The 13235-nt window shown below is 48.1% G+C and overlaps 1 protein-coding gene across 5 annotated transcripts in view; it reads right to left on the reverse strand.

Annotated features, from left to right (window-relative positions):
- Nucleotides 1–436: 436 nt before the first annotated feature.
- Nucleotides 437–13235, reverse strand: part of LOC105011857 (protein jagged-2) — a 37248-nt gene continuing 24449 nt past the window's right edge. For 4 of the 5 annotated variants that reach the window (XM_010872282.4, XM_020050236.2, XM_013139796.3 and 1 more), the window contains exons 4-13: nucleotides 12155–12409; nucleotides 11324–11384; nucleotides 10784–10914; nucleotides 9893–10012; nucleotides 9091–9204; nucleotides 7056–7169; nucleotides 2888–3001; nucleotides 2254–2477; nucleotides 1968–2142; nucleotides 437–1866 (exon numbers count right to left, since the gene is read on the reverse strand). In XM_010872282.4, the coding sequence (XP_010870584.2) occupies nucleotides 1421–1866; nucleotides 1968–2142; nucleotides 2254–2477; nucleotides 2888–3001; nucleotides 7056–7169; nucleotides 9091–9204; nucleotides 9893–10012; nucleotides 10784–10914; nucleotides 11324–11384; nucleotides 12155–12409 (1754 nt within the window). In that variant the 3' untranslated portion in view covers nucleotides 437–1420. The remainder of the gene's footprint in view (nucleotides 1867–1967; nucleotides 2143–2253; nucleotides 2478–2887; nucleotides 3002–7055; nucleotides 7170–9090; nucleotides 9205–9892; nucleotides 10013–10783; nucleotides 10915–11323; nucleotides 11385–12154; nucleotides 12410–13235) is intronic. The other variant, XM_010872291.4, reaches the window with a different exon arrangement.

Here is a 13235-nt window from a genome sequence, read left to right on the forward strand (position 1 = left end):
TAAAGGGGAAACTCAGCTCATCCAGCTAATTTATGCCAGAACATGCAGCAGGCGTCTGCTATGAGGTGAAGAATTATAAATGCCAATTAAGGACGAGGAGGAAGATTAGGTGGCCATGATAGGAATAGGGCCAGGAAGCTGTGACCACAGTTATTACACCCATTTAAGGTTTCAATCCTAAATACTGCGACCCTGTGCATGCAAAGTCCTCTTCTCTGCCCTGGGGCGTTGGGATTTGATCTTACGACCAGAAGGAAGAGTGCTGCCAGCATTCCAACATCACCGCCAGCAGCATCCTGTCACCAGCCCAGGGACCGACGAGGACCCAAGGCTGGATCCAACACAGCATCCATAGAGCTATCCATTCGCCTTATCCATTTGGGTTGAAAAACAAATAACTCTTTGACCCGCGGCTTTGGAAGGTAAATGCCTTTTATTTACATGCTGACATCCCCAGACGAATGGATGGAGAGGAAGGACACATAGAACCAAGTGAAAAGGGGACCTTCAGAGACAAACCACAGTACAAAAAGAGCAATATCGATATTTACAACATATATACAAAATAACCATTGTACACATAGGTATAAAAACATTTTACATCTTTGTGTTGCAGAAACGACACAGGCAACAAATGTTGTTTTATTTCAGTTCTTTCATGATTCAATGGATTGGGGTCAGGCTCCATTCTTTTTTAACCTTTCCATTTTTTTTATACAGTACAAAGTTGTATTTATTGATCATTCTTCTTCTGTTCTTTTTCTTTATTATTTTTTGTCATTGTTATTTCCCCTGGCAACAGGCATGAAGGCCTGGAATGGTTGTCACAGACACTTCGCACTGACAGATACACACACGCACACGCACACGCACACACACACACACACAATAATTATACCACAGTTTATCCTTCAAATAATGAATGTGGAAATGGACTTGTTAGAAGTTACACCACATTGCCCTTTCTCCGCTTTGCCTGGAGCTCTAGGTTCAGTCATCAATGATAGGCCAGCCAGGCCAGTAGAGTGACATCAGATGGACATTGACACATGAATGGCTCCAAGGGGTCCTCACAGTTGTTCCCTCCTTCAGTCCCCACGGAGACACACAGGCCAACCTGACTCAAGGCCAATGCACAGGATTAGATCCCCGGTCAGTAGGTCAGGAGGGCATGAGGTTGCGGATGAGCTCCACACTGTTTCTTGATGAAGTCCATCCCCAAAATAGTTTCAGACCAGCTTAGCCACTTTGTAGGCCAATCGTTCTACACCGATTTCAGCCAACATAAGGTCAGCCTGAGACATCTCAGCTCACAAAAGATGAGGGGTCAAGTCAGGGAGAGATGGGTCAGGGTGGGGTCACCACCACAGGAAGCTATGCAGTGGGCGCGAAATAATAAAAGCCCCTGAAAGTTCAAAGGTCACACCTCCAGTTCCTGGCTGTCCGAGTGGTGGAAGCGGTTGAGCTTTTCCCGCTCCAGATTGGATATGTCCTGTTTGGGGGCGTGGTTTGAGGATTTAAGTGCAGGGGAGGGGTGTGATGGGGCCGGGGATGGGGGCAGCGTGAGTTCAATCTCCTCGCAGAAGTGCTGTGCAGGGGCTGTCATCCGAACGGCGGTGTGCGGGGTCAGAGGTGGCGGGGGAGGCGCGGCTCCTGCGCGCTCCAGGTTTCTAATGAGCGTGACGGACTCCCTCTGGTTGTTGATGCCCTCCTCCTGGGGTCCACCCGGAGTCTTTTTACGTCGCCGGTGGAGACGGGAAAGGAGGAGGGCACATGCTGTGCAGCCGCAGGCCAGCACCAACGCTGACAAGCCCACCAACACCATGTAGAGATTGACTCCTCCCACAGCCGGCCCTGACATGGCACCTATTGAGGCAGTGAGGCAGAGAGGAAGGAAGACGCATGTTAGTCAGTCAACAAACACGCCCGACAAACACGCCCGACAAACACGCCTGACAGGCACGTACCTGTGTCGTCCCACTGCAGCTCACCTGGACAGTGTTGGCCTTGGCAGGGGTCCTTAAGACTCATGCACTCGTTACCGTAATAACCATCAGGGCAGGCACACATGTACCCCCCCTCTGTGCTTCGACAGGACACCCCCTGCTGGCAGGGGTTGGGATCGCACAGATCCACCGCCACCTGGAACCAGGCGTCGGTGTTAGACAGGTGCAGAGATGATAATGCAAAGAGGATAATTCCAAGAAGATAATGCAGAGAGGGTAAATGTGAGACTGGAGCGGGATGCTTTACCTCACAGAACCTCCCAGCGTATCCCATGGGACAGCTGCACAACACCGCGCTGCCCTCCTTCCAAACACACTGTCCACCGTGCTGACAGGGGGCGCTGTCACACAGACTGGGGCTGGTGCGGCAGTCCCTCCCAGAGAATCCCGGCAGGCAGGTGCAGTGCAAGCCGGACCCAGAGTCCTCGCAACGTCCTCCGTTCAGACATAAACCCTGGCAACTGTTGTTCCCTTCAAAACAGAGACAGATTAGCACACTCAAAGCCACCCACACACAAACACAGATACAGACACACACACATACACATAAGCTGTAAATGCCAGGAGAGGGCATGACAGCGATTCACACTGGAATATCTTTATTTGTCTTCATGACATTTAGAAGCTGAGCTACGACATTCAGTAGTCAAGAAGTCAAATAAACGTGATATTGCTTGTGAAGTAATTTCAGACCACCAAGCTGGTTGTGCATTATTAGAAATGCTTTCACAGACAACAGGCAGCCCGCTGTGGAATTTAGTGTAGACTCAGTAAAAATGCATGGAGGGGGCAGTTTTAAATGACAAGAAAAGAGTTGTGGAGAAAAAAAAAGGATCAGAGCTGTACTAGACCATCTCCCTCCGCCTTGACCTGATACTCACTGACATCACAGCTCGGCCCCACCCAGCCTGGCAGGCAATCGCACAGGTATCCACCAATCAGATTGCGGCAGGTACGGGCATGAATACACACACCTATCTCACACTCGTTGGTGTCTGTGGAGAGATGGGGAAGTAGAGAGGGTGATGGAGTTTAAGGGATGGTTTGACACAAGCCCAGGTAAGGAGAACTCCACCCAAATATCACTTTTAGTCAAATTCAAGTAAAATTAGCTGGCAGGCTGCTTGTGTGTTTGTGTGTGAGTCATTGTAGTGTTTCCCCGCATTCTGCCCCATAGAGCTTTTGTTTTTATAACTAAATGTTTTCATATCTTCAACCAAAACCTACAAACCCAATTCCAAAAAAGGGACACTGTACAATTGTGAATAAAAACAGAATGCAATGATGTGGAAGTTTCAAATTTCAATATTTCATTCAAAATACAACATAGATGACATATCAAATGTTTAAACTGAGAAAATGTATCACTTTAAGGGAAAAATAAGTTGATTTAAAATTTCATGGCATCAACACATCTCAAAAAAGTTGGGACAACTGTGTGGCATCCCTTCTTCTTATTATAACAGACTGCAAATCTCTGGGGACTGAGGAGACAAGTTGCTCAAGTTTATGAATAGGAATGTTGTCCCATTCTTGTGTAATACAGGCTTCTAGTTGCTCAACTGTCTTAGGTCGTTTTTGTCGCACCTTCCTCTTTATGATGCGTCAAATGTTTTCTATGGGTGAAATATCTGGACTGCAGGCTGGCCATTTCTGTACCAGGATCCTTCTTCTATGCAGCCATGACATTGTAATTGATGCAGTATGTGGTCTGGCATTGTCATGTTGGAAAATGCAAGGTCTTCCCTGAAAGAGACGATGTCTGGATAGGAGCATATGTTGTTCTAGAACTTGGATATAACTGTCAGCATTGATGGTGCCTTTCCAGATGTGTAGGCTGCCCATGCCACACGCACTCATGCAACCCCATACCATCAGAGATGCAGGCTTCTGAACTGAGCGCTGATAACAACTTGGGTTGTCCTTGTCCTGTTTAGTCCGGATGACATGGCGTCCCAGTTTTCCAAAATGAACTTCAAATTTTTATTCGTCTGACCACAGAACACTTTTCCACTTTGCCACTGTCCATTTTAAATGATCATTGGCCCAGAGAAAACGCCTGCGCTTCTGGATCCTGTTTAGATACGACTTCTTTTTTGACCTATAGAGTTTTCGCCGGCAACGGCGAATGGCACGGTGGATTGTGTTCACCGACAATGTTTTCTGGAAGTATTCCTGAGCCCATGTTGTGATTTCCATTACAGTATCATTCTTGTATGGGATGCAGTGCCGTCTGAGGGCCCGAAGATTACGGGCATCCAGTATTGTTTTCCGGCCTTGACCCTTATGCACAGAGATTGTTCCAGATTCTCTGAATCTTTGGATGATATTATGCACTGTAGATGATGATGATAACTTCAAACTCTTTGCAATTTTTCTCTGAGAAACTCCTTTCTGATATTGTGCCGCTATTTTTTGCCGCAGCATTGGGGAAATTGGTGATCCTCTGCCCATCTTGACTTCTGAGAGACACTGCCACTCTGAGAGGCTCTTTTAATACCCAATCATGTTGCCAATTGACATAATAAGTTGCAAATTGGTCCTCCAGCTGTTCCTTATCTGTACATTGAACTTTTCCGGCCTCTTATTGCTACCTGTCCCAACTTTTTTGGAATGTGTAGCTCTCATGAAATCCAAAATGAGCCAATATTTGGCATGACATTGCAAAATGTCTCACATTCAACATTCAATATGTTATCTATATTATATTGTGAATTAAATATAAGTTTATGAGATATGTAAATTATTCCATTCCTTTTTTACTCAAAATTTGTACAGTGTCCCAACTTTTTTGGAATCGGGTTTGTAATATAACTAAAAGGAACCCGAGATAAGAAATAACACAAAGTTACACAAAACTCAATAAATGGTTGCTCACATTGACTGCAACCAAACAGTTCTGTGGTTGTAGATCAGCCTCTCACAACACAATGGAATGATTGAGACCACTCTTCCATGCAGAACTGCTTAAACTCAGGGACAGTTTTTAAGCCTAAACTGCTCATTTAATTTGGAAGGCCATTCCAGAATGTTGAATGTATTGCTTTTCAGTCATTCTGTAACTTTTGGATAGTTGTCTTACTGTACGACCCAGGTCGGCTTCAGATTCAGCTCACGTGTATCTCACTTGACATTCTCTTTTAGTGCTCTCAGACACGGAGCAGACTGCATGAGGATGTTAGGTCTTCCAGGTCATTGTGAAGAAAGACCCAAACCCCACCAGCACACTTGCCCTTTGATACGGGATCAATACTGTGGAATGCGTACACACAGGGACAATACAGATCCAGGGATGTCTGGTGAACAACAGCTATTCCTCAGGGCTGCTTTGCTGCCTCTGGGCCTGGTCAAATTGCCATCTTTGAGTCAACCTTGAATTCTATATGGTACCCGAGAATTGTTGTGGAAAATGTGAGACCATCGATCAAAAAAGATGAACTGTTATAAGATTCATGGATCTTAGAACAGGACAATCCAAAACACACAAGCAAACCTAAAAAGACAAACGGAATGACAGAGTCAAAGCCCAGACCTGAAACCCTTTTTAAATGCTCTTGGTGGACCCTGGCATGCAAGAAAGCCCTTGAACATGACCCAGTTCAACCAGTATTATAAATAAGAGTAGTGGAAAAGAAACCTCCCTGTCGATGAAAAACACTAACAGACCCGTTACAAGAAATGCCTACACAAAGTAATTTCAGCCAAAAGGGGTAACACTAGCTATTGAAACTAGAGGTGTACTTAACGCCCACCCATCAACTGTACTTCCCACAGTTCTGGGTGTGGTGGGGGGGGGTGTCTCTGAACATGTTAGAGGGGGGGCAAATGGAGCGGCGGAATCACTTCCAGTGTAGCCACAGAAACAGCGGTCAGTCTCAACCACATCAGACGATAGCCTCAGGGGGCCCGTCTTCTCATTCAGGTGATATGCTGAATGAGAAGGAGGCAGCCAGGTAACAGAAGCCCTGATGCTGTCATAGGGGATTCAAACACCAGAGGTGGGAAACAGCGGAGGACGTCCTGTATACTGGTCTGGGAACAGCCCGGGGAGTGCGCGTCACCATCCGGTGGCGATGGGGAGGGTCTCAGGTACATACAGAGAGACAACTACTGTAATTCAAACTCGTTCCATACAGTGCCTGTTGCCTTTCGTGCCCTGTTAAGGTGTAGACAACCAGGTAAGGGGAGTCGCTAAATTATCATCAGTGACCTTGATGCATCAAATACAAAGGAGGAGGGAAATTCTCTCCCGTTGAATGAGTCTGACTCCTGGGATGTGAATGCGTGTCGAGTAACTCAAATGAAACGCTTGGTCCTGTCCTGTGAGTCAGAACTCTGTCCTGTGAGTCAGAACTCCGTCCTGTGAGTCAGAACTCCGTCCTGTGAGTCAGAACTCCGTCCTGTGAGTCAGAACCTGTCCTGTGGGTCAGAACCTGTCCTGTGGGTCAGAACTCTGGGTTGTGAGTCAGAACATTTCCTGTGTGTCAGAACTCCAGGTTGTGGGTCAGAACCTTTCCTGTGGGTCAGGAACCTTTCCTGTGGGTCAGAACTCTGGGTTTTGGTGCGTGTTTTGTGTATCTATGTATGACTTTGTATGATGCAGTCTTTGTGTGTCAGCATGTGTGTGTGTGTGTTGGTGGGAATGCGTAGCAATGTACTGTATGAAGTGGGACTGTAGAAGATGATCAGGTGTCAGTGTGACATATCACTACAACACTCAGGAATATAGAGACTGTCATCCTGAAATATGTTTCCACGATGAGCCCCAGGCACGTGTGTGTGTGCGTGTGTGTGTGTGTGTGCGTGTGAGTGTGTGTGTGTGAGTGTGTGTGCGCGACCTGATTCGATACAACTGATGTATCATGTGTGATTAAAACTGAAAATGCGTCAGGGCTTCGGGGGATTTTCTTTTCAATATAAAAGCGCAGGTCCAACAGACAGGGCGACGGGCATACTGACTCAGACCTGTTGGCGGGGTTCTTTACGTGGATAATGTACTACGTCTATGCAGACGAGATGCTACTGCTCCATAGTGTCCATCTTACTGACCCAGTTGGCAGGTCCTGCCGGTCCATCCAGGGGGGCAGAGGCACTGGAAACCCTCCACAGACTCCTGGCACGTCGACCCACGCCCACAGGGTCCGGAGTCACAGTGCCGAACCGCTACAGGGGAGAGGTCAGCCGTTAATGACAATGAGAAGACCGTCAACTCACACAGTTGTGTGCTTGTTTCAGGCTTCTTGTCTGCATTCACAGTGTAGTTCAACAACTGGCTGCTAACAAATGACTAGAATTTAAATGTGCAAATGTAAATCTGTGTGGCATTGCAAGTGTGTGTGTGTGTGTGTGTGTGTGTGTGGGTGTGTGGGCGCGCGTGTTTGTTTTCATTCCCATTTTCTTCCTCTGGTTCCTGTTTAAACACAGATAAAATAATAAAATAAATAAATAAAATAATTTGCTGCACATTGTTCACACCTCACAGGATCTCTCGTAAGCCTGCTTTCCCATCCAGAATGAGAGGGATGGGGGAGAGGGGGGGGGTAGAGAGAGGGGGGAGATGGTGAGAGATAAGGGTTGAGGGGACAAAGGAATATGGGAGAGGAGGGAGCCTGTTTCTACTCTGAAGAGGAATGAAGAACAGAGAAAGAGAGATACAGAGAGCGAGAGGTGAACAGAACAAACAGAGCAGGCAGGCTGGGAAAAAGGAAGTGAGAGAGAGGAAGGCAGGGTGAACTCAGCCTCATATGTCGTATTAATACAGTAACTCTGGTATTCCCATCCACAGACACTGTAGCCAACGTCTCTCTTTGGTCTGCTCCTCTCTCATATCCGTGCCTATTCACCCGACAGTTACACCACTGTCCACGACCCCAGCCCTAACACAAAGGTGGACCCTGACGGTACCCATTAATCCCTTCAAAGCCACAGGGGAAGACCCTTAAAAAGTACCCTCCAATTAACATTCAATAGAAATCCCTCCTGAAATCAGGTACGGTCATAAGTCCCCCAGAAAGGATCCTCCACTACACCTTAGAGGCAGAGGGAGGCGACAGTTCAACTGTGCGCCATGTTGCTTACAAACGGCCGCATGATTGTAGCATTCCAATCAACATCCTTACCACAATGTAATTACCTTGGGAGGTTTTGTGTCAACACGGTCTCTTTCGATAGAGAGCACGATTGAAAGCGGCGAAGAAAGGGAAAGAATGAGAATGAGAGAGAAAGTGTCTGAGGGAAGGGGACAGAAAGGGCCTGCAGCGGTTATTCTCTCTGTCTGTCTGTGTTTTTCTTTATCTATTGTTAAGTCTGTCTTATCTATCTATACATTTTTCTATCAACCTACTAACCCGTTTATCAATCTGCTGCACCTATCATCATAGTAAAATAATGTTGTGGCAAAATCAGAGGCCGTGATACCAGTTATCAGATATCCTAGTCTGCACAGCAGGTGGACCCCTAGCATTTCAGACCAAAGGCACATGGGTATACTTATTTATCTTCTGTGCTTGCATCATGCACCCACACACACACACACACACATGCACAAACACACACACACACAGAAAGATCACATGGTCTTTTGACAGCGCCAAACGCAGAACCAGACTGACACTGTAATCCGCCTTAATGTGTGACCCCCTGGCCTCCCATTGAAGTCCAACATTCTGCAGGCTGTGTGGGCCCGGTCAACTGGTGGGATGAAGGTGCAGGCAGACACAGGTGATTGGTCCTCTTGTCTTAACATCAGTCACTCATCTTATTTTAAATGCTTAAGCCTGTTAGCTAATTGGATTGCTGTGAAGCTCTGGCAAGGATCAAAATACATCCCTATCCCCATATACCGTCAACACACCTCATGATAACCTTCTCCACTTAGCGAGACATGGGCTGGGACCCACACACACACACACACACACACTCAGAGACAAACACTCCGTCTGTGATTGGGGAACCGCATGTCTGACGTTGGCCTGGGTGTCCTGTGAATTAGTCTCATGCTGGATGATGCTGATTACAACCTGGGCACTGGCTCTGCTCCGTTCACAGCCAACCATGGGGGGCTGTGTCCGCGAGTTCTGATTACCTTCTAGGCAGGTGGGTCCGGTCCAGCCATTGGCACAGACACAGTTGAAGCCAGACGGGTCCTCGACGCAGCTGGCCCCATTACCACAGGGGGACGACAGACACGCGTGTTCCACTGGGGATGCAAAGGTGGTGGAGAGAAAGACCGAAGAGAGGGAGAGCATATTCAACGTTGTTTTGTGTGTCCATTATTTTACCACGTAAGTAGACTGAAAAGGGAACCGTTACTGGGGGAGGTGAAGGGATGAGTGAGCCAATTGGAATTAGGGGTCTTTAGGTGCCCAATTGCAGTCAGGATGCGGAGTAACATCCCTGGTGTTACAGTCTTGGTGGCCTCAAAGAGTCAGGACACCCATTTAAAGTGCCTCCTGGAAGAGGGCACCCGGCCCAGGTCATTAATGACCTCATGGGGTTTTAATGACCTCAGGGGTTAGTGACCTCAGGGGCTTAATGATTTCAGGGGTTAATGACTTCAGGGGTTAGTAACCTCAGGTTTTAATGACCCCAGGGGTTAATGACCCCAGGGGGTTAACCCCATGAGGTCACTAACCCCAGAGGTCACTAACCCCAGAGGTCATTAACCCCAGAGGTCACTAACCCTGCCCTGGGGCATCATGTTGCCTCCTTCTGAACCCCAAACCCCATATCAACAGCATCTGCTCTTTTGTCCAGTAACTGACTTCAGAGACAAGCCAGCAGTGGAATGTAGAGTCCTATGAATCTGGTCTAAAACTGCCTATTGGCCATAAGTCCATTCATGCTGGTGTTATGCACAGAAGGAACGCCAAACTAAATGAGCTCACCAATATCACAGTTGCGCCCAAGGAAGCCCTCCCTGCATTCACACTGGTACTCATTAGGCTCTGTGTTGGAACAGGTGCCCCCGTTCTGGCACGGCTGGTGGGTACCACAGTAGTTCAGATCTGAAAGAGAGAGAGAGAAAGATGCAAGAGATGACGAGAGAGGACAGAGACAGACAGCAAGATACAGAGAAAATAAGAATGTAGGATGGCAATGGGATGAATAAGACAGATAGGGAGATAAAGGAAGATTTACATAGAGAGAGATAAGGTTATACGGTAGGGAAGATGGGACCATGGCGACAGAGGGTGAGAGAGTGAGGAGGTCAGGGGGAGTGAAGGAGTGGGGAGGTCAGGAGGAGAGGAGTGGGGGAGAGAGGAGTGAAGGAGTTGAGAGGGAGGGAGAAAGGAGAGGGAGAGAAAACAATTCTTTATCTGTTGTCCTTGATCTGAGAAGCACACAGAAGCACTCTGCTACATTAGTGGGAACAGATACACAGAAATACACACTGAGCCACCTGAATGGGGGGGTGGGGCACCCGGAGCTCAGGACCCCACCTAGCTGAGCAGCACCAAGCCCAGCTCACATTCACTTTACCCAAGGCTATCAGCTTTCCCCTCACAACGCTCCACTGCTGGCCCCCCCACGGCTCCCACACCGGGACACAGGTCAGGGAGGGAAATGTTGGGGAGATGTTGGTACAATGTTTCATTAATGTTCTGGGAACCAATTCACGGTCACTAAGAGTTCTGAGGGTTCTGACGCACGAGCACCCTGACCCTGTCACCTCTTTTCGACTCATAGTCTCCTTGAGACCAGGAAATGACTGGTACTCTCACACACACATACACAAACTTTGATAAAACACACACATACACAAACTTTAAGCTCACCTTTGTCACACAGCAGGCCCCCCCAGTTGACGTCACACACACACTGCCACGGTTCAACACAGCTTCCATAAACACAGCCCGGGAACGTCAAACACTGATCACACAGAGCGCCCTGGTAGCCATAGTGACACCTGCCGACACACAGGAAGAGGGAGCTTCATTCAGGGAATATAGAGTTAATATCCAGGGAATATAGAGTTAATATCCAGGGAATATAGAGTTAATATCCAGGGAATATAGAAAGTTAATATCCAGGGAATATAGAGTTAACATTCCGGGAATATAGAGTTAACATTCAGGGAATATAGAGTTAATATCCAGGGAATATAGAGTTAATATCCAGGGAATATAGAGTTAACATTCAGGGATTATAGAGTTAACATCCAGGGAATATAGAGTTAACATCCAGGGAATATAGAGTTAACATCCAGGGATTATAGAGTTAACATTCAGGGATTATACAGTTAACATTCAGGGATTATAGAGTTAATAATATATACAAGTATATCGAGGTAAATCTGTTTGAAGGAGCAGACTCACTTGCATTCTCCAGGCACTGTGCAGAAGCCATGGGTCTGGTGACACCCTTGTCTGCACACCGCTGCAACACAGAAATCAAAACACATCTAATTACATCACTGATCAAATCACTGTCCAGGAATTCACTTTGGATATTTCAGAGTTCCTCTATTTTGTGTTGTACCCCATTCTGGGTATAGCTTCCCTGGGGTTTTCATTCAGATACCATTGTGGGTGGTCATTAATGTCTCTAAGGTTATTTTACTGACAGCTCTTCGGTCCAATCAAGACCCTGCAGTGGAGGAAGTAATGTGGGCCAGAGGAGGAAGTAAGTTGGACCAGGAGGAGGAAGTGAGGTGGGCCAGAGAAGGCCAGCAGAAATTGGGAGAGCCACAGGATGTCATTACTCCAGGCTCATATCCTCCATGATTTCCGACATGATTTCCTTGATTCAGTCTCACATCAGCACCTTAATGATGACTCACCAGCAGGAATCATGCCATCCAGAGGGCCGGAGATCATATCATTTTGACTTTTGGTGTGCCAGGGATTTTCCGGGCTTGGTAGTTACGATGTTAACAATAGGTATGAATGACGTACAAAGAGCTACCAGTCATAACCCAGGAGGAACCATTACTTGCATTCCATCTAATCATAGGGCACACCGTCCTGACCCAGATGTACCCGTCACCTGGAACACAGCCGGATCTCAAACATAAGAAAACCTCTAAAGTGGGCTAAGACCCTGAAAAGCACCTAATCAAGGGTTTGTAAAAACTCCCTCCCAGCTCCTGTGAATGTGACAGATGAGACTCCGAAAACAAAGCCCGTCCGCCCAGCAGCGGTCCTCACCCTGCACGCACTCCGGCCCGGTCCAGCCATCTTTGCAGACCTTGATGCCGGTCTGGTCACAGTCGAAGTGTCCGAAGAAGTCGTCTCGGGCGCGGCAGAAGTTGTTGCAGAAGGGCCCGTAGTAGTTGGCGTCACAGCGGTAGCGGAGGCGGTACTCCAAGCTGAGGGTTCGTCCGTGGTGCCGATAGGTCTGCCACTGCTCTCCCGAGTTCAGCATGGAGGACAGGAGGACACGCTCAATCAAACCAGCCTGACCTGACAGGCACACGAGGGAGAGAGTGAGTGAGACGGAGGAGGACCTGCCCTGAGGGAGGATAGGACAGACAAGACGGCATTCGGGGAAGGAGGCACCCTATGGTTGAGGTCTACTGAGGAAGGATAAACAGGGTTAGGAGAGGAGGAGTACAGAGTGAGGTGAAAGGGGACAGAGGGGGACAAAGGAGGACGGGGGGGACAGAGGAGAACCAAGGGGACAGAGGAGGACAGAGGAGTACAGAGGGAGACAGAGGAGGACAGAGGGACACAGAGGAGGACAGAGGGACACAGAACGGGACAGAGGGAAACAGAGGAGGATAGGAGGAGGACAGAGGAGTACAGAGGGAGACAGAGGACAGAGGGACACAGAGGAGGACAGAGGACGTCAGAGGAGAACAGAGGGAGACAGAACGGGACAGAGGGAGACAGAACGGGACAGAGGGAGACAGAGGAGGATAGAGGAGGACAGAGGGAGACAGAGGAGGACAGAGGGAGACAGAGGGAGACAGAGGAGGACAGAGGGGGACAGAGGAGGACAGAGGGGGACAGAGGGGGACAGAGGGAGACAGAGGAGAACAGAGTTTGGGTGGTGACATGGTTAGAGAGCAGGAGCCTGGGGGGATTTCCCAGAGGGGCTGTAGTCTCCACCTCAGTTATAATCCCCCCTGACAGGGTATTAACTCACACAAAGCACTGTGGTGTGTCTGTGTGTATGTATGTGTGTCTGTGGTGTGTCTGTGTGTATGTCTGTGTGTCTGTATGTGTCAGTGTGTGTGTCTGTCTGTCTGTCTGTGTCTGTCGGTGTCAGTGTGTGTCTGTCTGTGTG

The sequence above is a fragment of the Esox lucius genome, chromosome 1 (assembly GCF_011004845.1).
Source record: "Esox lucius isolate fEsoLuc1 chromosome 1, fEsoLuc1.pri, whole genome shotgun sequence".
In the NCBI taxonomy this organism is placed as follows: Eukaryota; Metazoa; Chordata; class Actinopteri; order Esociformes; family Esocidae; genus Esox; species Esox lucius.